General features: G+C 43.6%; 1 protein-coding gene across 3 annotated transcripts; it reads left to right on the forward strand.

The window, feature by feature from the left end:
• Positions 1–130: 130 nt before the first annotated feature.
• Positions 131–18032, forward strand: LOC142358771 (SKA complex subunit 1-like). 3 transcript variants are annotated; one of them, XM_075410816.1, is made up of 8 exons: positions 131–214; positions 604–694; positions 1278–1382; positions 2314–2438; positions 3458–3549; positions 7113–7250; positions 12028–12197; positions 16871–18032. In XM_075410816.1, exons 3-8 carry the CDS (start codon positions 1295–1297, stop codon positions 17017–17019), a joined length of 762 nt encoding a protein of 253 aa, XP_075266931.1. In that variant the 5' UTR covers positions 131–214; positions 604–694; positions 1278–1294; the 3' UTR covers positions 17020–18032. The 3 variants fall into 3 exon arrangements, with proteins under 3 accessions (XP_075266931.1, XP_075266930.1, XP_075266932.1); XM_075410815.1 differs by lacking the exon at positions 131–214 and having other exon boundaries at positions 451–694; XM_075410817.1 differs by lacking the exons at positions 131–214; positions 604–694; positions 1278–1382 and adding an exon at positions 2067–2219.
• Positions 18033–25281: the final 7249 nt, after the last annotated feature.

Raw genomic sequence — 25281 nt, forward strand, 5'->3', positions numbered from 1 at the left:
TGCTGTGAGGTGTTTGTTGCTGGCAGCCGGGTCCCTGGGGGGAGCCCTCCCTCCCCTCAGCGCTTCCCGCCTTCCCTGCCGCGCGTGCGCCGCGCCTGCGCACTCCGAGCGCCGTCCGGGCGCGGCGGGTTCGAAAGCGGCGCCGCCGGGAGCCGGGCGGGGTTTTCCCGCGCCACTCGCCGCCCGCGCCGGGCCTGGACGTGAGGCGAAACCGGTAGGGCAGGGGCTGCCGCGGGCAGCAACGGTTTGTATCGGGGCGGGGAAGGTGGGGGAACGGGCAAATCTCGAATAACGAATTCAGCAGTGTGCTGGTTGGTGGTGGCTTTAGGCGAAAAGCTGCGTTTGGCGAGGGGGGAGGACACGCCTGAGGGAGCTGCGGGCACAGGGGCGGGCGGGCGGGCAGGGCGAGGGGCGGAGGGCCGGTGCCCTGTGCCGGGCGGGGGCCTCTCGGCAGCCGCCTCTTACCGGTTATTTTCTGTTATAGAGCTAGTAAGTGTACTTACGCAGGAGTAACCGGTAGATAACGCTGCTTTTTGTGCCTCCCTACTCTGCTAGCGAGCAAGCGTGCCTTTTCTGCTGTTTAATCACTGATATTTTTAAAAGAACTCTTTCAGTGTTGAGCATCTGATCCAGTCTCCCTGAGGGAGCCTGATAGCAGTTCTTCACATAAACCAGATGTTTCTTGTTTATTGCGGTAAGTTTCCAGCTCCTTTAGTAGAGAAGACATTAATATATAGCTATAATATAATAAATATAAAAGATATATAACATATCTAAAACATAATATATTTATTATATATAATAAATATACAATATAATAAATATACATATATAAATATGCAATATAATATGTATTTATATTAAGACATAATACACAGATGTATATAAGATAATTATATATTTATATTAATACATAATATACAAATATATAAAAAATATATATTTATAATAATAATACACTTATATATATAATAAATATATATATGGTATAATAAAGATTTACCCAGTCTGATGAGGAATAATTGTACTGATACGCTGTGTTTATCTCCAGAGTTCAGGGAAACTGCTTTGTCTTGCCTTATGCCAGTCATTTTGTACTTTCTCTCCTGTTTCCAATATCCTAAAACAAAAGGTAGTTATTACATTTACTGCTTCGTTTAAGCTCCCTTTGCTGCTTTGACCCGTCAGGGTCCGTTTAAAAATTCTACTTGCGTGCTTAGTGTTTGCAGCTTAGGTCTTGCTTAAATTACTGTATTCATTTTTTGTTTTCTTCTCAGTATGACAATAGAGGAACATGGCATCCTCGGACCTGGAAGATTTATGCTTTCACATCAATAAGAAGATTTCAACTATTAAAAGGACTCTTCAATTAAGAAGCATAGGTAAAAGAAATTAAGAGTGGGTTTTGGTTTGCACCGCCTTGCAGAAAATGGGAGTGCTCTAATTAGATGAGGAACGTAACATGAAATGGAAATTAAATAAAATGTAGAGAACAATAACATAAAAAGCGAGTGAGAATGGCAAAATGGGAGCTTTACCAGGGAACCAGGTGCCAAGCAGAGAGCATGAGCTACGTGAAGTATGCTGCTCTGAGGGACTTGGAGACTGGTGCTTAATGCACCCTATATTCTGTATACTTGGTGGGGAAAGCTCCAGATGAGAGAAGGAAAAATATCTTGGTGAGTATGTTAAGCCTGATTAACAAAGTGTGTGAAGGCACAGATGGAGGCTTATACAGGTGCCTTGTCCTGGCATTCCAGGGGCGCCTGACTGTGGTGTACACACGCAGTGGGCATTAATTAAACTGAGATACTGAAATTGATCTGAATGTTTTACGTTTATCTCTTACTGTTTGCTAGGCACAAATAGACATTGCGTAGGATCATAGAAATGTTGGTTGGGAGGTTCGTCTGGTCATCTAGGCTAACCTCCTGTTTGAAGAGGAATGATAACCCTAAACGGGGGGAGATCGCAAAGCAGAACAGAGTGCTCCAGCCAAGCGGTTGTGAAAGCCAGGCTGCGTTTAAAAGCTGTGTCCTCCACCTGCAAGCTGCAGCAGTGGTGGGTACAGCTTAGCGCTTTCCAGCCTCGTGCTGGAGAGGGGCCTTTATGCCTCAGCAGCTTTGAACTCTGTTGGCTGCATGGAGTAGGAGATCGACTGTTTGACTAGCAAATATTGCTGCTTCTCCTGGCAAGATGGGGTGGTTGGGGAGCACAGAGTTAGCAGATAATCACTGCTTGCGGCAGGGAGGCAAATGGGATTTTTGGTTTTGTTGTGGAGGTTTTTTGGGCTTAACGTTCTTTCTTTGACAGGTCAAGAACTATCCTACAACTCTATGCTGTGTAAGATAAGATATGAGATTGTTCTCGTGCATGACCTCCTCAATAAAATGGAAGCGGAAATTGAACAGCAAGAAAAACTGAAGAATTTGCTAAAAGTAATCTTTTTTTTCTTTTCATAAAATATTGAAAGAGTCAAAGGAATCTTTAAGAAGTGCATAGTTGTTCTTTTCTAGATCCCAAGTGATATATTTGGATGCATGTGCTTATAGATCCCAAGTGATATGTTTGGATGCATGTGCTTATATGTGAACCTGAGACTCAGAACAGGCTAACTGGTTGTTTATTAAGCAGCTCTCCAGTATAGTGAACATTAAAAAAATTATTTTTCAAGGTTTATACGTTGAAAGAATGTCTTTATCATAATAGATACTGTGATCCAAAGAGCAGTTCTGTTTTTATATCCTTGCAATAGCTATGAAAACTATTCCATTAGAGTATATCTGTTCTTTTAGCCTGTGTTTGCAGTGCTTTTGTGTGTCAAGTGATTTGTGAAAGTGTTGTTTGGGGAATGTAAACGGGTTTCCTGTAGCGTCTCTTCATCGCCACCACCCAGACCTACTAGGGTATATTGTTGTGCCCAGCAACAGGACAAGGGACAACGGGCACAAACTGAGGCACAGGAAGTTCCGTCTGAACACGAGGAAGAACTTCTTCCCTCTGAGGGTGACGGAGCCCTGGCCCAGGCTGTCCAGGGAGGTTGTGGAGTCTCCTTCTCTGGAGATATTCAAGACCCGCCTGGACAAGGTCCCGTGCAGCCTGCTGTAGGTGACCCTGCTTCAGCAGGAGGGTTGGACTAGATGACCCACAGTGGTCCCTTCCAACCCCTACTATTCTGTGATTCTGTTACAGGTTTACTTCTTGCCCACTCAAATTTCCCTGATGCTTTGAGGGCAACGACAGACAAGCTTATGTTTTCTCACTCTTAGCTTTGTTTTTCTGACCTTTGCTAGTTGCTTTTGGGGAAATCAGAGGGTAAAGATGTAAAATGGTGGGGTAAGAGCAAAGAACACCTCATAAGTTAAAAAATTATTTTAGCATTGCCCTCATAGCAAACTAGTTTTACTAGCTTAACATTAAGATTCAGATTTCTGATGAAGTCTAACGTTAATTTCAGGAGCTCCAAAAGTCTGCTGAGAGAGATCAAAATGAAGCACAAGACCTCCGTGAAAACATTCCTCCGCATCTGCCTAAACCAACTCAGAGCTGGTACGTGGTACACAAGCGTGGAAGTGTTGAGCTGCTCGTGGTAGTGTCCAGCTGCAGTACTGCATCTCCACCCCTTTTACCGTGTAGTTTAGGAGCCAAGGTTGTTACATGTATGGATTCTGGAGTTTTGCTCTTGCCTGATCACCACCAGGCTTGTGCTAGCACCCTCAAAAATCCCCAGGTAAAGCCTATAAAGTACCAAGCTGTTCAGATGGAAGCTTACAGTGGCCGGTGTGACGTTATAGTAGAAAGCTAGTTCTTCGATAAATCTGAGCATTCCTTCCTTTAGAATTGCAAACACACTGATGTGATAGCTGCAGTGCCCAAGGACTGAAGGGTGGGTTGATGATCCAAATGCTGGGTCACTAGAACCAAAGTTCAACACTGTCCTTCCAAATATAGTTCAAAAACAAAATCCTGTAACTCGATCATCTTTCTGTGGGGATTTGAAGGAGGATTGTGGTATTTTTTTATGCTCCTTTCCCTTCAGCAGCCTGGCATTTATTTTAGCTAGCGATGACACCCACCTGCCTGTGAGAGGGCTGTACTAAGAAGCTGTTCGTAATAAAGTAGCTCAAGTGAGAGAATGAGACACAAGTATGTGAAACATTTGCTACTATTCAAAAGGCTTCTAAGACATCATAACTCTGACTAGGTTTCTCAGAGTGGTCAGCTCTTTCTCTGGCCTGTTGGAATTGCTTTTTGATTTTGAGCGATGTTAGGGTATGCCAGATGGGGGTCTCTTCTGGTGTCTGATATCTGGAGATCCCAGAACTTGTTTTCCACCCTCGTAGCTTGTCAGAAGGCAACGCGTCAGTCTATTTGAATTCAGTGCTTCCGATATATGCCCTGAATCTATCAGCTTTACCTGGTCTTGCTCCTAATGGCAGACAAGCCTCAGGCTGAAAATATTACGGGCGTATTCCAGCAAAGTAAAAGGTTAAGGATGTTGAAACAAAGTTACAGAAGAGAATGTACTGTAATTTTAGATTGCGTGTAGCAATATTCTTATCTGTGTAGGTACTGCTTGTATTGAAACTTGGACTAGTCTTAGCTGGTAAAGAGATAACTTCTGCAGAAGCTTTTTTCTAAATGCTATCCTTCAGACACGAACCTTCCGTTTAGGAAATGGCCTCCTAAAATGTGTTTAGGGATGTCTTGTTCTTTTTCAATTTCTTTTTCGATTTGGAAGTTGCAGAATTATTTTTGAGTGTGAAAGAATGGAAGTTCTTCAGAAATTATCACTGTTGTTCAGCCTTCCTTTCATAACGTCATTAATTGAGGAACAACTTTGGCTTAAGTTTATGGTAGCTCCTGGAAATTGTTTAGATGCAAATGAGGCTTGTTTAGTGATTGTGTCGCCTCTGATGTCAAAGAGATTCTTTGGGATGCTGGTTTCCCTTCTGATCTTGTCCTGCTTTTGATTAAGAAGTTAATTGTGATACAAGTTTAGCTGGTCCTTCCCTTGCTAGACAGAACCACGCATGTTAAAACTTAGCGTTAGAATAATAATGATTTTCTACAGATTATGCTGTCAGCTTACAACTGCTGTTCTGTCAGTGTCAGTTTGTGTGTGGGTGTTTCCAGAGGAGTAATACGCTGTATGTTAATGCTGTTTGTCGAAGCACCACTTCTCCGTTGTCCCCATGTTGTCACTTCTCAGTATTCACTGTGTTGTGCAGTGGAGGATCACGCAAGCACCAGACAGACTGTAACTGGTCAGAATCCATCTGTATCACTGTCAATGGGTCTTCTTCTTCCGCAACCCTTTCTCCATTGACCTTCTCTGTTTCTGTTCCCCTGTTCCAAAATGCTTGGGGAGCTGAGTACTAACTGTCTGTTGAGTGAATATCACGAGAGAAGTAATGCAGAAAGCAGAGTGAGCACTTGAACACCGGTGAGACAGGCCTTCAAATCTGAGAGAATGAGAACACCCACGCAGACAGATTGAACAACTCGTGGCTTTAGCTGTTGTTTTTCTCCTGCGTGCATGGGTTTGATGTTCTTATCTACCAGAGGAATCGCACCAAAATAAAAAGCAAATTCAATGTGCCTAAGCCCTGTGTGTTCCAGGTGTTCACGGAGAGAGCAGTTTCTTGCTATGCTAAAGCCAGATTTTTAATATGAGCTACAGTTCTCACTTTTCATGGTCCAGGTGAGCAGAGCGCTGTATGTGTACCATCTCACTGCAGCGACGTGCAGGCAAGGTACTGGGTGGGAACCCAAGGCAGAAGTACCTGCAGGTGGGGAATGATCTAGAAAAGATTAGAGATTTGTTGCAGTGAGGAGGATGGCAGGAGAATGGAGTGTGCAGGAGGAGGGAAGTTTTAGGATGCAAACTCGCCTCTTTCGGTCCTTATGTTTATCCTTCTATTCCAAACCCCCCTCCAACACCAACCAAAAATCCCCACCCTTCCTTTTCCCTCTTCCTCGCTGACATTCCATGCAACTAGTGCTAGCTAGAGTGCTAGGAGTAGTTTTATGCAGGGCCTCACCTTGTTTTTCAGATGTTTACATCTGAATTAGTTTAGCTATTGGTGTCCAGCATTTCAGAAGGGCTCTGCATTGTGGCATGGCAGGGAGCAGAGCTTCCCCTGTCGCTGTGTCATAGACCAGGCTGTTTGGGAGTCCTGCAGGTGGCACTCGCTGTCCTCCGCGCTGCAGCCGTCTTCCCTGGAAAATGGGATGCTAGGTTTGGGGGTGTCACATCAAGTGACGCGTCAAATCCCAGCCCTCAGGTCAACAGGGCACTGCTGTGGGGCCCCACGTCAAAGAAAGATCTCTTTTGTGGGAAGGTTAGATCAGCTCAGTGCTGCGGTAGTTATTCCTGTTGCGTGTCACAGCCCCGTAATGTTCTTGTATTCCAATGACGGTGAATTTGGCCAGATGCGTCCTCTTTGTCCTCCTGCCGAGGAGTCAGAGAGCAGCTAGGTGGGTCGCTGGCAAATACCTTCATGTTTGAGCATCTAAGCTGAGGGTTTGGAGGAAGGGTGAATTTATAAAAATAATGCTGTAATAATCACTCAAAGCAGGAAATTCCTCAGCTTTTGGGATCTGGTCTAAAATAAAATATATATTTAAAAAAATCCCAGCATGCTGGATGGTGTTCAATTTCTTTGCTTCAAAAGATTAATGGATGAGTCAGCCTTCCCAAGATTTGAACTTGTTTCAAAGAGCTGTGAAGTATTTCAAATCTGCTTGTTAGGCTGCAGATCTGTGCTTTGGTTCATCTGATAAAAAGCGAGGCCTCATGTTCTGTGAAATGTAATGGTACACTGAATTCTGAACTGCTCTGTGCTGCCTTTGGACTGCTTCCAATTCACCTGCTAGCAGCCTCTCTCACAGAGAAATGAAGAGCTGTAATGAAGTCAGCTAAAATATGCAATTTGAAATGGAGCAGGCTTTCTTTATTTATTTTTCGTTTGGGCAAGATCATGAATTGTGTTCATCCAGCCTAACAGATGTGTTGCAACTTAGGTCTGTGAGTAAGCAGACTTGGTAATACAGTATTCTCCTTACTACTTACCTGCTATTTATATACTTAATATTCATTCAATTTCCAGTGTCACCAAGCAAACTGTGAAATGTGAAGAGCAAACAGAAGTTGTAGAACCCAAACATGCAAAGAAACCTACAAAAGAGCTGAGACCTATTAAGGAAGCACCCTTAATAACTGCAGAAGAATTTGAAAGTGTTCCTAGGTAAGTAAGCATGGCTTTTCTTAGATCCTGCCATGGGTGGCGAACGTAGGTGTGGGAAGGTGAGCTGTTGCAGGACTGAGACTGACAGATATTTTGAAATTTTAAATGTTCCACAGGATGAAACGTTGTGATGATGGCTCCAAATAGTTTCTATGCAATGCCAGCAAACCTGCAAATGAAATGAATAGAGCTAATTAGGTTCTTTTTTTATGTATATGTTGGGAAGATCAGAACTGATCAGTTGAAACCCAAACCTCTTATCTCTAAAGTCACTTTAATTGTATGAACAGAAATATATTAGCTAATAGGTGGGTTCTTTTCTTGTATTGAGAACTGACATTTAAAAAAACAAAAAGAGCCATCATCTCACAAGATGAAAGGTATGGTTACGCTTAAAGGAAAAATAATGGTTAGTAGTGCTGTTTTTATTGCCCTGTCTATTGGTTTCTGAAAACTTCAAGTCTTGACTTATCAATCTGTTTTGATACAGGAAAAGAAATAGGACTTGTTAAAAGCAAAAAACAGCTCCCACTGAAATATCCCAAATTTCTGGAATAGAAAGGTGTGGGTTTCTTCCCCTACCATCAGGACATGATTAATAGATATCCTTGTCTGAAGTCTGTCATGTAGGAATAACTTTCTTAAATGACATTTTGGGGACAATGACAAATATTTCTGCAAAAACGTGAAAATTCTGTTGATGCCTAAAGCTAAATTGTTATCTAGACTCTAGATGCAGTGTGTTCCCTGACAACACTTGTTTCGATATGAATTTTTGGTTTGTTTCGTCTGTGTTTTACTTGAGGCTTTCAAATCATCTTTCCTATTGCTTTCAAAATTTTCAGGTGAGCAGTGTCCATTTTCTTCCACCAAATTGCTCAATCAAAAAAAAATAATGTTGAGCTAATGATAAAGAACTCTTGGTTACTTCTTAAAAGTGCATGCACCTGGGATTTTTATTCTGCAGGTGGTTTCTAGTATTTGGTGGATTTACTCCCTCGGGTACTTCTGATAAAATTTTGGAAAGGTAAAAGCGGGAGCACAGGAATTTTTTGGTTTTTATCTCTGCTAAGGCAAGAGAAGTAGACATAGACCATTCTAGCCAAACGTTCTTTTAAGCTCCAGTTAAAGCTATGATCTTCCCTGATAGCCCCTTAAAGTGTTTCATTATCCTTGGAAGTGGAAGGTTTTGCCCTGCTGTTTGTGGGGACAGAGGCCAGCTGGATTCTCTTACGTTAATTGCTGGTTTATGGAAAGGTTGTGTCTTAGGCTGTGCTTGTGGGGCTGTAGAAATATTTCTGCTGAGATGGGAAAGGCATGCTTGTTCTGTGGAGGAAGATTTACATGAATTTAAATAGATCTATTAATCTGCTGGGGCTTTTTTTTTTCCCTGTTGCCTGGCAGTGTTGTAATACAAGATTGGGTGAGCCCGCTAGGCTTGCTATTTCACATACTGTTTAGTCAAATCTAAGCAGCAAATGTCTGTGACCCGAATTTTCTCACACCTAACCTAGTCTCTCAGAAAAATGAGCATTAGGTTCATATCACAGTTCTCCAGGTCAGCGCTGGTTCTGATGTGGGATCTCTTTATACGTGCTGGCCATAGTAACAAGGGATGCTACTGATGCTTAATAGTAACAAGGAATACAGCGTGCCTGTGCTAGCGCAGGACTGCGCCTATGCCAAGCCTGTCTGAGCGACCTAATAAAGCACAACTGTGCATATGCATCACATAAATGTCTAAATGCTGTACCAGCTGGGTGTCATGGGTTTTGCATCTGCCAAGAGCCTCATTCTTCTCTCCCTTGCGACTGCAGCTGCGGCAGACTGAAAAATCTGGGTGGTTTTTACCCTCTTTGTGCTGAACATGGAGGAGAATCTATCCCTAACATCATTAGGGCGCTGAAAGGGATGTGCAGTCTTCAGTGACTGCATGTTTTTAGAACTCTGCAGCAGGTATTTAAAAAAAGGCACATGCTGTGTTAAGGTGCAGATATGGAGCACCTTGATCAAATAGAATGCTCTCGCACAGTAAGAAACTTGCAAATTATCTTAGCCTTCAAATCTGTTGCAAAAAGACACTTTTTGGAGAAAGAAAAAGGAAATTGTGCAATAGATGTCTCAGTTAACTTTGAATTCAAGGCAAAGGAAAATACTTGCTTTAGCCTATCTCTGAAATTCTTACCGCTTAAGATATTTTTAGAATCTGCACGTTCGTTATAACTCAAAAGTCTCAGAAGGTGGTAACTTCGGGGAATATATGTTTCTTTTCCCCTAATCAATTTTGAGGGAGCAGAGTTGGCCATGAGGAGGTTTATCACTTCTCCAGTGGAATGGATGTGATATATTGATGTTGTTATTTTCTTTGAAGAACATAACACTGTGCATTAGTTTTCGTACCTATGGAAAAAACTGTTTTGAAAAGGGCTTCTGTGGATTAAAAAGAGAAATTGCATCACTCGTGGGTTTTTTTCAGTCCTGAATGTTTTTGCTTTTGGTGTAGGGAAGCAGATTTTAAAGTTATTTTAAATCTAAATTAAATGGATTCGCATGGAACTTCTCAGCTTCGTATTTTTATATTAGTGTATGGACTGAAATAAATGTCAGCATTTATAGGTTTTCTAGCCATGGCTGGATGGAAACATGAGAAGACTGTGGAACAGCTGGAGTTTTTTATGATCCTTACAGTTGTGCACAGAAGAAAAATTCCAGTTGCTTTTGACAGACTTTAGTTTCAGATTAAGGCACCTACATTGAAGTGGCTGACGCAGGTGTCTCCATGCTCACCGAGTGCCCCCACTCCCACTCTTGTCACTGAACGTCTAGTCAGTACGGTTGGTGAAACCAGAAAACAGCTCTCCTGCATCTGCTAATGGTGTTATTTCAGTTGTCTAAGTAGGAGATGCTTTAGCATGTACTGCCAGCTCTTACTGCATCTTCTGTAAACCCCAGCACATCTGCTAGCCCCGCGTGAGCGTCTTGGATGCCCGAGGGCCTCTCAAAGACCGCTCGATTCTGAGGTTTAGGTGACCGAATCCCGCTTCTCTGTTTCTGCGTCAGGATGAGCTGAGGTGTTCTCTTGGCTTTATTAAGTGTATTCACCGCATCTCTGCTGACAGCAGGAGCATAGAGACTTAAATACAGGTATTTTGTACCTCTGGCCTTAATCTTCATAGCTCTGCACGTTCTCTTGTGACTTTATAAATAGGCTAAGGGATGCAGATAGAGCAATAAATAGCAGTTAATGTACACAGGCAAAGCCCTTCTGTGGTTGTAGGCTGTGTTACTTGTTTATGCTGAGTGCAACTGCGTTTCAGGGGTGGTAGTGCTGCTTTTGTTTGAAAAGATGTCATGGGTGCCAAGTAGAGCGTTTTCATGAAAATGACTGCACCTCCAACTTTGAATCTGGATTGATCAAAAATATCAATGAAGCTGAAAACTGGCTACAAGTAACTTGGTGGGAATTAGGTATGAAATTAGAGGAATTGCTTTGATTTCAGGAATATTTACACACCCCCTGTAGACCTGTTTCCCTGGCAGGGGCTGGCTGTTATTAAAATGTACAGCGAGCACTTGTTTTTAGTTGGAGGTTGTAGATTGCCTGCCGACATTCTGGTTTGGAATATCGAATTTGTAATTGATTAGCTACTTGTGCTTTAAATTCTTTGTGTGTTTTCCAAAGATTGAGTTTTTCCATTCAGGTTAACATGAGGGAAGAATTTCCTATTCATTGATCTTTTCAGTCTTTACTGTCCTACAGCTTTTGGCCGCCTGACGTCCTGACCTAAAGAACCTCGTTCGCTCTTAAAATGAATTGTATCACTTTTCTCTGTTCCCCACGTCTGCCAACTGATACTGAACCAAACAGCCAGGTTTGGTTTGTTGTAGCGGCTGAATGGTGATCACAGGATAATCCAAGTTGCAAGGTTACTCTGGATTTTACTGCCGTGTTTTTTCATGGTTTTGTTATGTATTTGGCTTACTGCTTGTCATATGAGTTTCAGATTTCATTTTTATATAATGGCTTTTCAGTTTGTAGCCTCTTTCCTTTCCCTTGAATGCATGCCTTTACATCTATAAATACTGAATAGCCTTACTTGCAGATATTCCACTGTTCTAATATTTCCACATCACTTAGTTTTTGTCTTCTGTGCTTCCTGTACCTCCAGGCTTTTATCAAGAGATCTTATTATTTTAGTACTAGTTTTATGGAATGCTCTGAAAGTTCAGAAGAGGATGTTGGCAGTACAGAACTGTGTCTGTATAGCTCAGTAGGCTGCACAATAAAATAGAGAAAACAACACAAAACTGGTGGTACTTAAAAAAACCCAAATGAATGGCTGTAAGATCACACACAGGTTATTTATGTTTATAATATAAACCAAATTGCACTTAAGCAGAAACATTTAATTTCAGTTTTGACTTGTGTTGTTTTCTGCCAAGTTGCTTGGTTTTTTGGTGTTTGTAGTTTAAGTGGTATGCTGTAAAAGCAACCTTTATTCCATTTTAAAGGCTCCCTGCAGCTTAAGCGCTGGATATTTTTTACCGCTTGATTTAGCTTTCTAATGTTTCATCTTTCTGGTTTAGGATTTATCATGGCTTTTTTACCTTTGAGATTATTAAACAGGCAAGGAAATGAATAAAATTAACTACTATGTTTATTCATTAACACAAAGCAGAAGAAACTGCCTCTGACTAGGAATAGCATGTTCAATTAAGCCTGATGAAAGCACAGAACTTTGTTTTTGACTTTCTGGTTACTGATTTTTATTTGTAGGTATATGAGAGGCCGTTTAACATGTGATCAGGTTAATGCAGTTGTTCAACAAATGAACAAGGCTGTGGTGAGCAAGTACAAGATCTTGCATCAGCCTTTGAAGTCTATGAATGTAGCAGTCAGAAATCTCTACTACCAGTTCCTGGAACAAGAAACTAAGGATACAAAAGGTATTTTGTTTTTTCCTTTGTTAGTACCAAACTCATAAGACTTGGATATTGTAATATAAGTACAAAAATACTGGACGAGATATTGAATCACTAATGACAGTACGTGCCTTTCATGTTACAGTGTAACGTACAGCATCTTATTCTCAGAAAATAGTCTGTCTAGCCACTCTGATAGTTGGTGGAATGAATGGCCTGACCTGTGGGAGTATTATAAAACCATCAGTCCTGAAAAAATTTAGAAAACCTGCTATGGCTTATTCTCAGATGGGGAACCGGAAAAAATTAATAATCTGTAGACTGAGCAGGGCTTTCCCTTCCTTCCCAGCACGGGGTGCCATAGCCTAAATCAGATTTGGCCTTGAAGAATTCCTGTCCGCTTTGGGGGGCGAACAACGCTTGAACAGCCTGGAGCAATGAAAGTTCTGGCTCTCCCTTGATGTAAGGAGAGGAGAACAGAAACCAGATTCATCTCCGGATCGGATGCTTGGCCATAAGGAATATAAATGTCATATTACTCTACAGAATGGGGTAGTCAGTGTAAAATCCAGTCACCTCTTCTGGATATAGTCAGTGTAAAATCCAGTCACCTCTTCTGGATAAACTCCTATAGCTTAGCAACAAGGGTTATTGTTGCGACTGAAGAGTTTTCCCATAACTGATTTGGTTACTTTTTATATGTTTTCACTGAAAACATGTCACTTTCATGGTGTGTTGTAGCAAAAACATTGAGTGTGCAAGGGTTTAATTTGGAATCACTACAAGTTCTGGAAACTCCTAGTTTGATAACCAAGCTGCATAAACTGCGTTTTCAGGTTTTAAAGCTAGAATGGGCATGAACTATTTAAAATCTGTTCTGAAGTTAGGAAACCTGGTTAATCAGTCATGCTGTGGTGGCGTTGTGGAAGAGGCAGGGCTGTGTGATAACCTTAAGAAGTTTTCTCCTCCTAGAAGCATAGAGGGAGTGAAAATGCACCAAAATGTCTGTGTCTCAATTTAAAAGCAAGCTGTACTTACAGGTTAGTTTTTTCAAAGATATGTGGCACAGTAAATCTCTAATATTAAAATCTCCTATTTAACATTCCTTTCCTTTTGAGAACAAGTGTGTAATTATTCCTGGAGGGCTGCACTGCACATATCAAGCTTGGCGATGTCCTTAGGATGCCCTCGTGTTTCCAAGTTCAGACATAAAGCACAGAGCAAACTCTTCTGTCTCACAGAAAGAAAGTGATTTTTCTGACACCACCTTGGCACCTGCCTCTTGATTTCTGCCCTGGACAAAATGCAAGAACATTCTGCCCCAAGCATTCGCTGGGTACTCAGGGGTCACCTTATGACAAACTACAACTCTTCCTTCCTTCCTTCGGATTTGTCGCTGATCAAGACTCTCAGTATTTATGATAGGGTGATAACATCACCAACTTCTAGATTCTAAATGCAGCTCTTGTGTAGGGAAGGAATTCTGATATGATGGACGTGCCTGGCATTTTTTTATTTTGAGACCTATAGGATAAACTTGTATGAAAGTCTGCGTTGTAAAGGACTTCGATAAAAGCATGCTAAAGGCACACAGCCAGACTACTTCATGTGACTGGCTTCTGCTTTGGGCTCAGATAGTTTGGGTTTCTTCTAGACAAGCTCTGCTTCGGTCTAACAATGGCTTACACTAATATGGGATTTCTTAAAATTCTTGCTTCATCATTTTTAACTTAGAGTAGATTTTGGTTTAATTGTTGCTGTCCTCAGGACGATGGTAAGGAATTTGAGCCCATGGCTGTAGAGAAGAGGCTAAATACTAGAACAGCCCTTCTAGTCCTGGGATGCTGCTCAGTCTGCACTGTGATCCACAGCAGCCTCGGAATTCTAGCAATTTGAGAAACTACAACTAGTCTCAGAGAATTTTCTGCCAGAAAGTATTTTCTTTAAAGTCTGAAAAATTAAGGCTTTTAATTCCTTCAAGGTATCTGAGAGACAGTCTTTATTTTCCTGTTTATGTTGGAAAGTTCAGTTAGGAAACTAGGACACTTAGCATCAGAGAGAGTCTGTGTATGGTAGGTTTGTTTTGTTTTGTTTTTGTTTGTTGTGGCTACTCATCTAGAAAGTCTAGAGAAAAGGTCTGGCAGGCTGTCAGGTGGTTCTTATCTGGCCAGCACAAAATGATTAAATGTCTTTATCCATTGCGTTTTTCAGGATGAGGTTCTGCATTCATTGATTTGTTTGCTTAAATTTCTGCTGTGAGTGTCTCTCTGCTTAGGATTCCCACCGTTTCTCAGACTGGGCTGATTGCCAGCTGACCTCTTCCTCTGATTTCCAGACTGAGAAAAGATGCTGCCTGGTTTATCAGGGTAATTTCCCAGCCAGAAGGGTGATTCTGTTAGTTTAGCTAGTTATTTAGTGGAGGAACCTACTGTTTCCAACCAAACCACTGCCCTTTAGCCAGCTCTGGTTCTGCGTAAACAAGATCCTGCTGTGCTGAATGTTGCTGCTCTGAATTCTGGGCAAATATAAGAAGAAATAATATTCTGCACGGATTCGGGACATTCTGATGCTCCCCTGGATATAACAGACTGCGAAACCGGTCTGCGGATTATCCCTGGGTTCCTAATTGCCCTATCAGTGGAAATTGCAAATGGTCTCTAGCCAACTGTAGTTGTATTTTAAGCAGTTCTGTGGGTTTTTCCTTTTCCTAGTAAACAAACTTTCCACTTCTCATCTATGGGTGAATGTGGCAATGATGCGAGCTCTGTTCAGATTCCAGTATAGTCCCTGTTTGGGGGAAGACTTCCAGCTTTTGACAGTTGTCTCTGGAAGATTCTACTTTCAGTTAGGCACCTGTGTTACCAACTCTCAAAATGGCCCAGTCTGTGAGAAAACATGGCCTGTCATTCTTCAGCTTTGAGCAGTATTTTGGGGAATGCTACACTTATAAGTGGCGCTCTGGGACTTCAATTCTAATGGCTGTCATGTCCTTGGCGTGTGTGTCCTGTTAGATCACTCATAAGGTGAAATTTAAAGGTGAAAAGTTTATATAAAAACACAGATTTGCCTGTGTAAAGCTACATTGTACTTGTTTAATAAACAAATAAAAGCTTTCCTGGCAGCTTTGGCTTTCCAGCTAGCATCAGCTGCTTTCTTCTCAGTTAAACTGGAAGGATTCTCCAATAACTTAATAGAAAGAAGGGGTGCTCCGTCTTATTTAAGATGATGCTGCTTCTGCCTTACTTTAAGGGTAAAAGGAGGAGGGAGAATGCTATCGTCTTTTTCCAAGCTATAAGACCCCTAGCCCTGCGACTTCTTTCTCATAAGACTTGGAAGCATGGTACTACAGAAGAATATATTTTTCCTTCCGCTTAGTCTCCTTAAAGATAATTGGACTTTTCTTTCTTATACCTTAATTAGCATGTTCCTGGCTCCAGATTGCTTTTCATCCTTAAGGTTTTGTGAAGATGCATAGCTAAAACCTTATGCCATGTTACAGGAAGTATTCAAGGTACAATCATTTTACTAGATCTATAATTATCTCCTATCTGAGCAGTGCATAAAGACTAAATATGAAATCACAGCTAGCGAATGTAGCTATGGAGTGCTTAGAATAACTCCTTCCTTCCTTCCTCGCATCTGCTATCAGCTTGTGGGTACTTTCTCTTGGGGTTCTGTTGCAGGCATTATAAATGCTTTAACTCCAGTCAAGGCCTTGGTTTCTTATAAGCACTTGATAATGAGAGTTTCCTTTTAGAAGCATCAACTACAATAAGGGATGGGCTGCCAGCTCTGGTGCAGGACTTGCCCATGCCATTTTCTTAGAGAGACACGGGAAGGATGCTTTTCCAAGTGGTTAGTCATCTTCTTGTAGTTTCTTAATTAACAAAGAATTATTTTTTTCCAAATCTGATGGCAGGCAAGGGAATGGTGGGGCTGCATAGCTCCTGGTGTATGCAGGGCTACTTGCTTTTGTTTGTGGAGGGCCAGTTCAAGAACTTCAGTGCCTGCTGAGAGAACGTCATCAGGCCACAGCTGATTTCGGACGTCACAAAGCAGTTACTTGGGATTCAAATTGCACTGCTGCTCAACCGTGTTCTGTGATGGAAACGCTGAAGCACGATGCCTTTCTTTGTGAAACTGTGGTGTGATCTTTAAGCAGACGCTGAGCATCTCTTTGGTTTTGGTCGGGTGAGTGCTTTGGGTGTCACTAACAGCAGAACGCCCATAAGCCAGGCCTCAAAGAGAAGTTTACTGCTAGGCATCATGGCACTTCAAGCCGTGCTGTCAGTTGACTCTCTGCTATCCCCATCTTCTGGCACATCTGTGGAACGTCTGGTGTCTGGCCCTTGGTGGTGTTTGGGACTGCTGCAGACTTGATACCCGGATAGAGGAGTGTGAATTGTTTGTGAGATGTTAGCAGGCGCAGCTGGCAGCAGACGGAGCTCGCTGCAGGGGGCCTGTGGGCGATGCAGGCAAGTTGAACTTAATGGGAAGGCTGGCAGTTCTTCTTTCTGGTGACAAATTTAGAAAGTGGAACGAAGTTCCTGAATCAGTGTGAGGCCTTCCTACTGCCAATCGTATTTTTTCATCAGTGTGGGGAATTGTTAAGAAGAGGTTGTATTGTCACTTGTGAAATGTTAAGCATATCCTACAACATAAAAATTTCTATAGCAAAGTCTTTATTTGTTTTCCAGGTGAATTTTTTATTGTGGAGGCTGACATTAAAGAGTTCACCCAACTGAAAATGGATAAGCGCTTCCATAGCATCCTCAATATCCTGCGCCACTGCCAGAGAGTGAGAGAAGTTCGTGCCTCAAAACTTGTCCGATACATCATCTGCTAATGAGCTCTCTGGATTCTGCTTACCCAAGATACAGAGGGCAGAAGTATTTTGAGACGCAGAGAGGTTTTGTTGTCTGCAGAGAGGTTTTACGTGTGGGCGTTCCTATCCAGCTCTCTTGTTTTCTAAAAGGCAGTAGTGGGGAGCAAGAAGTGTGTTTTCAGACCTCTGTCCTAAACTAGGAGTGGCAATATCGAACGGCCTTGAAGTATTCGAGTTTTGTTTTGAAAGCTTGAAAGGAGCTACTGTCTTCTGGTAAATTACAAATGCGAAGCAGATAGGCAATTGGCGCACCTGTGGTCACAGGCAGTTTTAACCACATTTTCAGGTCAGCACTTGAAAGTTAAATTCTCTGCATGTTAATAAAGTTCCTTTTGTGTTTATGAGTTGGAGGCTGTGTTTAAGACTGTAGCTACTCAAAGGAAGCATTTGATTCTTTTTTTAAACCCCTCAAACCAATTTCCAGATTTCCTTTGCTTAATCTTTTTCTTCTCCTAATTGTATGTTTTGGAGTTTTCTGCATCGCTTGAACAGGAAGATCAGAGGTGGTTTAAACACTTTCAGATTGCTGATTGGTAGTTCTGTTAGCCATGTGGTTTTCATATTTTATCATGCAGCCAGATTTTTCCCTTAGAGAACCCATTAGACTGAAAGAGTAGAGCAGCAGGGTTTTTTTTGCGTGAAAATATTGACTTTCACTTTGAAAATGCTGGTTAAACTCGTCATGGTTTTTATTATAGAAGATTGCTTTCAAATGTCTTATTAGTGTAGTAAGTATCATAATAATTCTACTCTGGAAAATATCAACTCTGCAAGTAATCAAAACAGTTTTGAAAAGAGGAGTTACGGTGGTTTTCTTCTGCGAGCCTGTACCTGCTGTTATCCTAATGCCTAATGTAAAATACCTCCTCTTGTACCTTGTCAGTGTTAAGGTGACAGTTTAATGAGCAAAAGGCCCTGAATGAACTTTGAACTTCTCAATAAAGAGGTCCTGGTGAGTGCTTTATAAACCTCGATTCTCTTTTGTATGTGTGGTTGTTTTGGGGGGAGGTTTTGGTCTTTTTCTCTGGGATGTTGTGATCCAAGCCGAGGTCTCTACTCTGCATCGTATGGAAATTATTTTGTGTACAGGTAAACACACAGCATAGGAGGATGTGCGAAATCAATTTCCATAGGTGTCAGATGAGTCCATCTGTTTCTTGCGAAGCTTATTTGAAGTTAAATAAAGTGTAGAGGCTTGAGTCCATGGATCATCAGGTCATTTTTTTCTTTTTTGGCCTAGCTTCATGTACTCTGAAGAGTTTTTCAAGATTCAGGACTTGCAACTTTCTATTAAACAAAAAGAAATCTCTTCATAAAGCAGTTACACTGCCTTGCCCTTTATTTCATGTTTGGTTTTGACATTTCCCGGTGTCTTGCTCCAGAGTGTCCAGCAGCCTAACTTCTGGTTTCTCCTGCTCTGCTCTGACCGTCCGACTCCTCAGCTCTCCAGCCCACACCAGGCGAGATCCCCTTGCGTGGGCATCCCTGGAGGGAGGTTGGTCCGTTGATCATGGGGCTATGCAGTATTTACAGCAGATTGAGTCTTCTTCCTCTGCGATTTGCTTTGCCGTTACACGGCTTTAATTTTAAAAGTGTGGGGATGAAGCAAAAAGAGCCTGAAAGGGACCCAGAAGAGCCATGTCCAAGTGAATGCCTTGCTGTCAGGAGAGGTTGAACTACACAGGACAGTTATGGCAGGCTTAAGAAGGGACTTGATGGGCAAACAAGACTGAGGCACAGGTGTCTAGTGTTTCAACTATTGTTATAATCAAGGAAGGACGAGAGACCCTATCTTAGCGATTCTTTAAAACTTCAAAATGTATGATTCCTTACTTCAAATTAGCAGGACTTTGGATTGTGAAAGTCGGGTCAGGAAACAGGCAGCTGTGGCAGCTCTATGGGACCTTCTGGCCAGGCACAGAATCCTCACGAGCAGATTTAAAGGCTGGAGCAGAGCTAGAGCAACGAAAACTGACTTGACAGCTGGAAAATCGTAATTCCCTGGCATCCCATGTGCTCAGGGCATTCCTGTCTCCTCTCTTGAAAGAGTCTTTGGTGTTTCCAAAGTGTTTTGGGGATAAAACGTTTGTCTCCGGGAGTTGCCTCCGAAGACGACTATCTTCTGCTCTCTGTTCACCGATTTCTCTCAGGCTGGTGCTGCCTGTACCTTTCGTCAGCGTAGGGTTGGCGACAGCGCAAGATCTCGCCAAGTGATTCTGACAGTCCTGCCAGATGGTTTCGTGTAGTGCTTCTCTAAAATACAGTTCATGTGCAGCTTTCCAGTGCGAACTTGCACTCTTCCAAAAGTCGGCTTCTCTGGTATTTCAGCTTCTGCAAACAAGGAAACAAAATGGAGGTAACACAAATTTAATGACCTGATACATGAGAAAGGAATCGCACTCTTCCCGCAGCCGTAATCTGTTCTCCTCGGGACTGGCCCGGTCTGTGCTTTCACACCCGTTCCTCTCTACCCCCGGACACAGCGGGAGCCGTAAGGAATGGGAGAAGCGGTTCACAAATACGTATTCGGTGAGCAAAGTTACCACCTCAGCCCGGTCTAGACAAAATACAGAACTTAATGTTTGCAATAGTCTGATACGATGTGGTAAATGTCTTGGGCGGAGGTGGAAAGAAACGTCTGCTGAATTTGGCCCTGACGGTCAGAAATCGAACTGAATCCTGTCGCCCTGTGCGCAGTGGCGGGGTTGGAGGACGGGGAAGATGCCGTCAACAGCAAGAAAGCAACGTGGCACGAGCCCGGTGTGAACAGGGCTGAGGAACTGCGCGACCGTGCTGCTGGGAAGAGGAAAGGCAGCGATGCGCAGGGTCCCCGGGGAGCTGGGGTCTGTGCCTGCCGGGGACCCAAGCACGCAGCTAAAATGCTCTTTATTCCTGTTAATTTGCTGTCTTCTTGGTTAAAAAAATGCAGCTTTTTGTCTCCTTAACTCCTCTTTTTGCAGAGGCACGGATGGAAATATCTGCTGAAGTCAGTGCTCAGAGCGCTCTTTCCCGTGAGCGCTGAGCGCGGCGCTCAGCTGCGTGTTGCTGCAGGAGGCAGCGATTTCCATCTGCGCGAGCATGTGCTCCCCTGCGTAGTGCCCACGAGGAGGAACGGGAAGCGAGCGTTTCGTGTCATTCGCGCCGGATCTGCGCTTCCAGGGAGTTAACGCTGCACAAAGCTGGTAAATGGCTGCACAAGGGGGGATGCAGGGTAAATCAAGGACTTAGAATCTGGGAGTTGAGAAAGGTGCCTCTCCCTTGCATGGCTTTATCAAGTGACCCTGTGAATTGTTCTCTTAATTTAAAAAATTTTGTAATTTTAACAACTTTTCTCTAAGGTGGTGCTTTCCGTGGGACTAAATAATCCGGAGGTGCTGTTGTGATTGCAATCACAAATCCGCTTGCCTGCCCCATACAAGCGTGCGTCTGAGCTTGCCCTCGTCAGAGGACGGCACGGCTCTGTGCTTCAGGCAAGCTACAAAACCATTCCACGATTTATGGCCAAATCCTGTGCTGAGGAACAGCGTGGAAAAGCAGAAAATCTTGATTTAAATAATTATTCTAAATCCAGTTTTACTTTTTTTTTTTTTTTTTCCCTTAGGTACTTCATCCTTACTGGACGAGACCCATTAAGACATGTCGGCTGCAACCAAAGACGAGGGCTGGGCGAAATCTGGAACCCGGGCAGGTGATAACCAGATGAATATCTATTTAAGCAGCTACAAAGCTTAACATGTTCATAATTAAGCTTACCGTTTTCCACAGCAGAGTACAAAACCTAAATGGTGATTTCTTATTAAGTGGTTTCTATTTATTTATTTTAATCTAACTTGTGTCACACGGAATTTCCTGGGAATTGGGAGGCAGTTAAAACGCAGAAAAACTTGTTTAAACAAAACCACTTTAAACATGCTGGTGTTTCTGTACAGGCAGAATCACTGAAGTGTTTTGTATGTATAGACAAAAACATGGAACGAGTTTACTCCTACATGCGTTGCTTTTGAAGCTGAGTAAAAACAAGTATTTTGGAAAGCTACAATCGAAACCGATGAAGCGTATTTGTGCCTTGATGTGTTGGGTCGTGGCCTCTGCTTCCTCGCATTGAGAACGGCGCTAGGAAAATTGGGTTTCCCATCTCCTCAGTTCTACGTGGATTTACTGAGTGCAAAGAAAGTCAGGGAATATCATAGTGGTGAACAGCAACGCAATGGCTTTAAAATGATTTTTCTATCCCAGTTTGGTAGTGCTTCTTAATTAATTGATGTGAGATTAATAAGTGATGACAAGTCCAGGCCTGAAGTCCTTTTGCGAACTGGAGTTGCTTGATCTGTCCTGGCAATATATTTTATGGCTATTTCAGGTTCAGTAGAAGCTTTGTGGATTGGTCTGTTCTGAAGCTTGCCTTTTTCTTTCTTTTCCTTAATTTCAAGAGGAATTTGCTCATGGGAACAGCTCAGCCCCACACATCTCTTCGCGCTGCCCAGCCTTGTCTCACTCCTCTCTGCTAACGCAGCTTCTCTTGCCCTGTGCTGAGCACCAACATTCCAATTATGAACAAACATTTCATGTTTGATATTTATGCAGCAGCAGAGAAATCTAAATAATTAAATTCCCCCATGGCCTGAGCAAGCCAGGAGTTGGATGAGCTCCTTGACGGACGTGAGCTGTACTGGCTTAAAAGATTTGCTGGCGTAATGGTTGCTACCTGTGTGCTCGTTCCTTAATGGGCACCGTGGCGCTAATCGTTAATAATTCAGCTCCGGCTCAGCAAATCAGGTTAACCTTTGGGAACGCACCGAGGTTGCTTTTCTCTGCAGCTTTGGTTCTCAGAGCAGAACAATGATTCACTCGAAGCAGGGGTGAGACCTGCAGCTTGCTTCTGGGTGGTTCGTTTGGGGCAGATGGCCATGAGTAAGCGTGACTTTTCAAGTTGTGCGAGCCTGAGATTTATTCAAACTGTTCGAATGTTTGATTTTTAATAGTAGTCCCCATTTTCCTATTTAATAGTCTGGGGGGTTTATGTGATGCTTTCAGCCGTGCCAGAACACCTCCGCCTTGAGCGGGAAGACTTGCAGAGTTGCTGCAATTGCGTGATGCCTGCGATGGGAGCCGACGAGTGTTCAACCCCTGTCCAGTTTCTCATTGCTTGCGTCTCTCCAGGGGGACCTCATCTCTGGGCATCCCTTTCTACAGCCGGATGCAATGAATTAGCCAGAAGTCCAAGCTGCTGGGTTGGTGAATTTTGTCAAAATCCAGTTTGCAGGCAAACCTGCTTCCCTAGCTCGTGAGTGTAACATTGCCTCGCCTTCTCCTCGCACCACGTCCTGGGATGATGATGGACAGAGATACCCAGGGGAAGGAGAAACTGGGGGCAGGCTGGGAACATGCCGGCCAGCAGCAGCATGTCGTAGGAGACCTGATGATTCACAGCAGAGCACAGATTATAGGAGGAATCATTTACGTGTGGCTGTTGCAAAGCAAGCCAATTAAAAAATATATAAGTACGTAACTGGGTTTACCAAATGGAAAGCAGCCACTCAGCGTCGCAATTAAGAGTGGGGACCTGGCTTGGGGCCTTTCTCTATGAGGTCCTGGTTGCGTCTTAGGGCAAATTAAAGAGGAGCCAGAAGATGGAAGAGACGATGGCTAGAAAGGTTTGATGTAAGGGAAAAGAGAGGAATTTGGGTTACTTAATGCAGAAAGAGATGATTCAAGGGGAGAAAATGTTGTGTTTGAAGGAGCTGTTACGGATCGATGGGCTGGGATGGGAAGACGGACGAGAAGAATAAAACAAAGCCACCCCTGGCGGTTTCCAGCTTCGGTGTTTGCAAAACCCAAAACCTTGCAGCGAAGCTGAGAGCCCTTGGCCGTGGGCTCAGGCTCACCCTCGTGGGGCTTGAGGACAATAAAACATGGGGAGGTGCTATGGAAGGGTGACACACAACCACTGGAGGCTGTTGGCCATGGTCTACGTTGCACCAAGCCTGGACCGAGACCTCGACGAAATCATCCTCCATCCTCTCAGCTGTGTAATTTCAAAGGCTGCTGGCTGAGGGTAATTCTTCTTCGAAAGGCTTGTTCCTCCCTCGTAGCGGCAGCGGCTCTCCGGAGGGAACTCTGCGAGATCTCGAGAATCGTTGCGAAGGGAGAAGCAGCCCCGTTAGCCTTTACCGTCTGTCTCTTCTCTGTGTAATCCAGTTGGTGTTTGTCTTGATGGTGATAATTACTCAGAAGTATGGAATTGCAAGACAAATGTTTAATTAAGAGTGGGTTTAGCGCTAGTCTCTTATCTGCTTCCATCTGGAAGGAGCAGGGTTGTGTCAGTCGTCTCAGCAGCCTGGATCGAAGGTCTGACGGCCTGATTCTGCACCCATGCAAAGAAGTAAGGAAATAAATTAAATTAAAACACTAATGGGAGCTTTCGTTCCCTGCTGCTGCCATGTGAGCTTCCAATTTCTAAATAATGCTTTGCCCAAGATAACTTCTGATGACACCTGCTGTGGATAACCCAGGTTTGCCTTCAGATGAATCCATAATTTGGGACTGTGTCCTCAAGGTGCCTTGTAAGGAAAATTGCTCTTCTAGGCAACACAGTTATTTGTCTCCAGATGAGCTCAAATCAAAATGACATTTTCTAGCTCTTTAGCAATGCCTGGTAATGTATTCCTGCAATATCCTCGCAGTCAGAAGGCTTTTAAACCCCCCCCAAATCTTACACAGCATGGAAAGGCTCCTCATTTAAATGTCTCCAATTAAATAGACTGTAAATTCTCAGCCTCCCGGGAAGACTCAACGAAGTGAAGGTGGCTCCGTAACCTGGGAATTAGCGTTAAAAATACCCTTCCTCTCACTGCTCTCGGGTGCGGTGGGTGTCTGGGGCAGAGCTGCCTCCTTGCCTGACACTAACTGCAGCAAGCATCAGCTGCTTAAGTAATTTAAATACGGTTTTCCCTCTGGGAAATCACACTGATCTTAATAGGGTTTTTTAATTAAATAAGGCACTGACTGTTACAAGCTGGAAATATGTTGATTTTTGTGTTTATCCTTCTCAGTAGCGTTTCCTGCTGGTTGTCACTTGGTGGCTTAAAGAGAGAGGCTCAGGATTGCTCCCCGCTGGGAAATGGCCCCGGGACCCCACACATGGGCTGCATGGGTGTACGGGGTATGTATATAGGGGATAGAAGGGGTATGTATATAGGGGATATATGGGGTATGTATAGGAGCAGCTGGGGAGGTGCTGGCCCTCCAGCTGAGTCATTGCAGGGTCTCGTGGCGAGGGTGCATCCTGAACCTGGCGCTGGTTCCTGGTGTCCTAGCCCCACCAAGCCCCTTTCTTCTCCCCTCCCAGCAACTGGGAAACTTGGAAATTGCTGGAGTTTCAGCATTGCTTTCCCCATTGCTAAAGGAGTGGGCAATTAGGCAGGGCGGTGGCAATTTCACTGAGTCTTCAAAACCCTGTGAATGTAAAAACAGCCCATTTTTCCCCGCCCTGGTGCAGCCCGGCTGTGAATCTCTAGCTCAGCAGCACCGAGTGTGAATAATCCAGCAGCCAAACGCCAGAGCTTTGGGCCTGGGGCTGGGAGATGCCATGGCAACATCTCAGCCAGGAACTGGTTGCGTATGAATGTATACTTACATGCCAATTAAAATTTAAAAAGCCTCTGATGCGGAGAGCGAGCTGAGCCCATGCAGCAGGACCTCTGGTTTATTAGTAAAGCAAAAGAGCAGCGAAGGGATGTCTCTGTGCTGGTGGGTGCCTGGCAAGGAGGCTCCTCCATCCCTCCCCGGCCCCACGGCTTCTCGTCCCTCCCTCCTGGAGGAGTTTAGAGGTTTGGAGATCCTTTGGCAATGGGCTTCCTCCTGCTTTGGGACAGGCTGAGCTCTCTGTCAAGAGCCTGTACGAGATCCTCAGCATTTCCTACACCAAAAAATTGTCACAAATGACCTGAAGTTACTAATATTTTGTGCTGCAAGGTGAATCAGGAGGGGTTCTCTTGTGATTATGCCTGAATGTTAATGTCTGGAGTGGTTCCGAAGTGTAGATTAGTATTATTATCCCTATTGTACAAAAGGAAAATGGGCATCGGAGCATTAAAGCACTTCCCAAGGCTGCACCATGAGCTGAAGGTGGAGGTGGCAGTGCAAAGTGCTTCATTCCTGGCCACCGCCGCCCCAAGTTCTCGCCTTGCAAATCCTTCCTGAGGAGCAATGCTTTTTTCTTGT

The sequence above is a fragment of the Opisthocomus hoazin genome, chromosome Z (genome assembly GCF_030867145.1).
Source record: "Opisthocomus hoazin isolate bOpiHoa1 chromosome Z, bOpiHoa1.hap1, whole genome shotgun sequence".
Lineage (NCBI taxonomy): Eukaryota > Metazoa > Chordata > Aves > Opisthocomiformes > Opisthocomidae > Opisthocomus > Opisthocomus hoazin.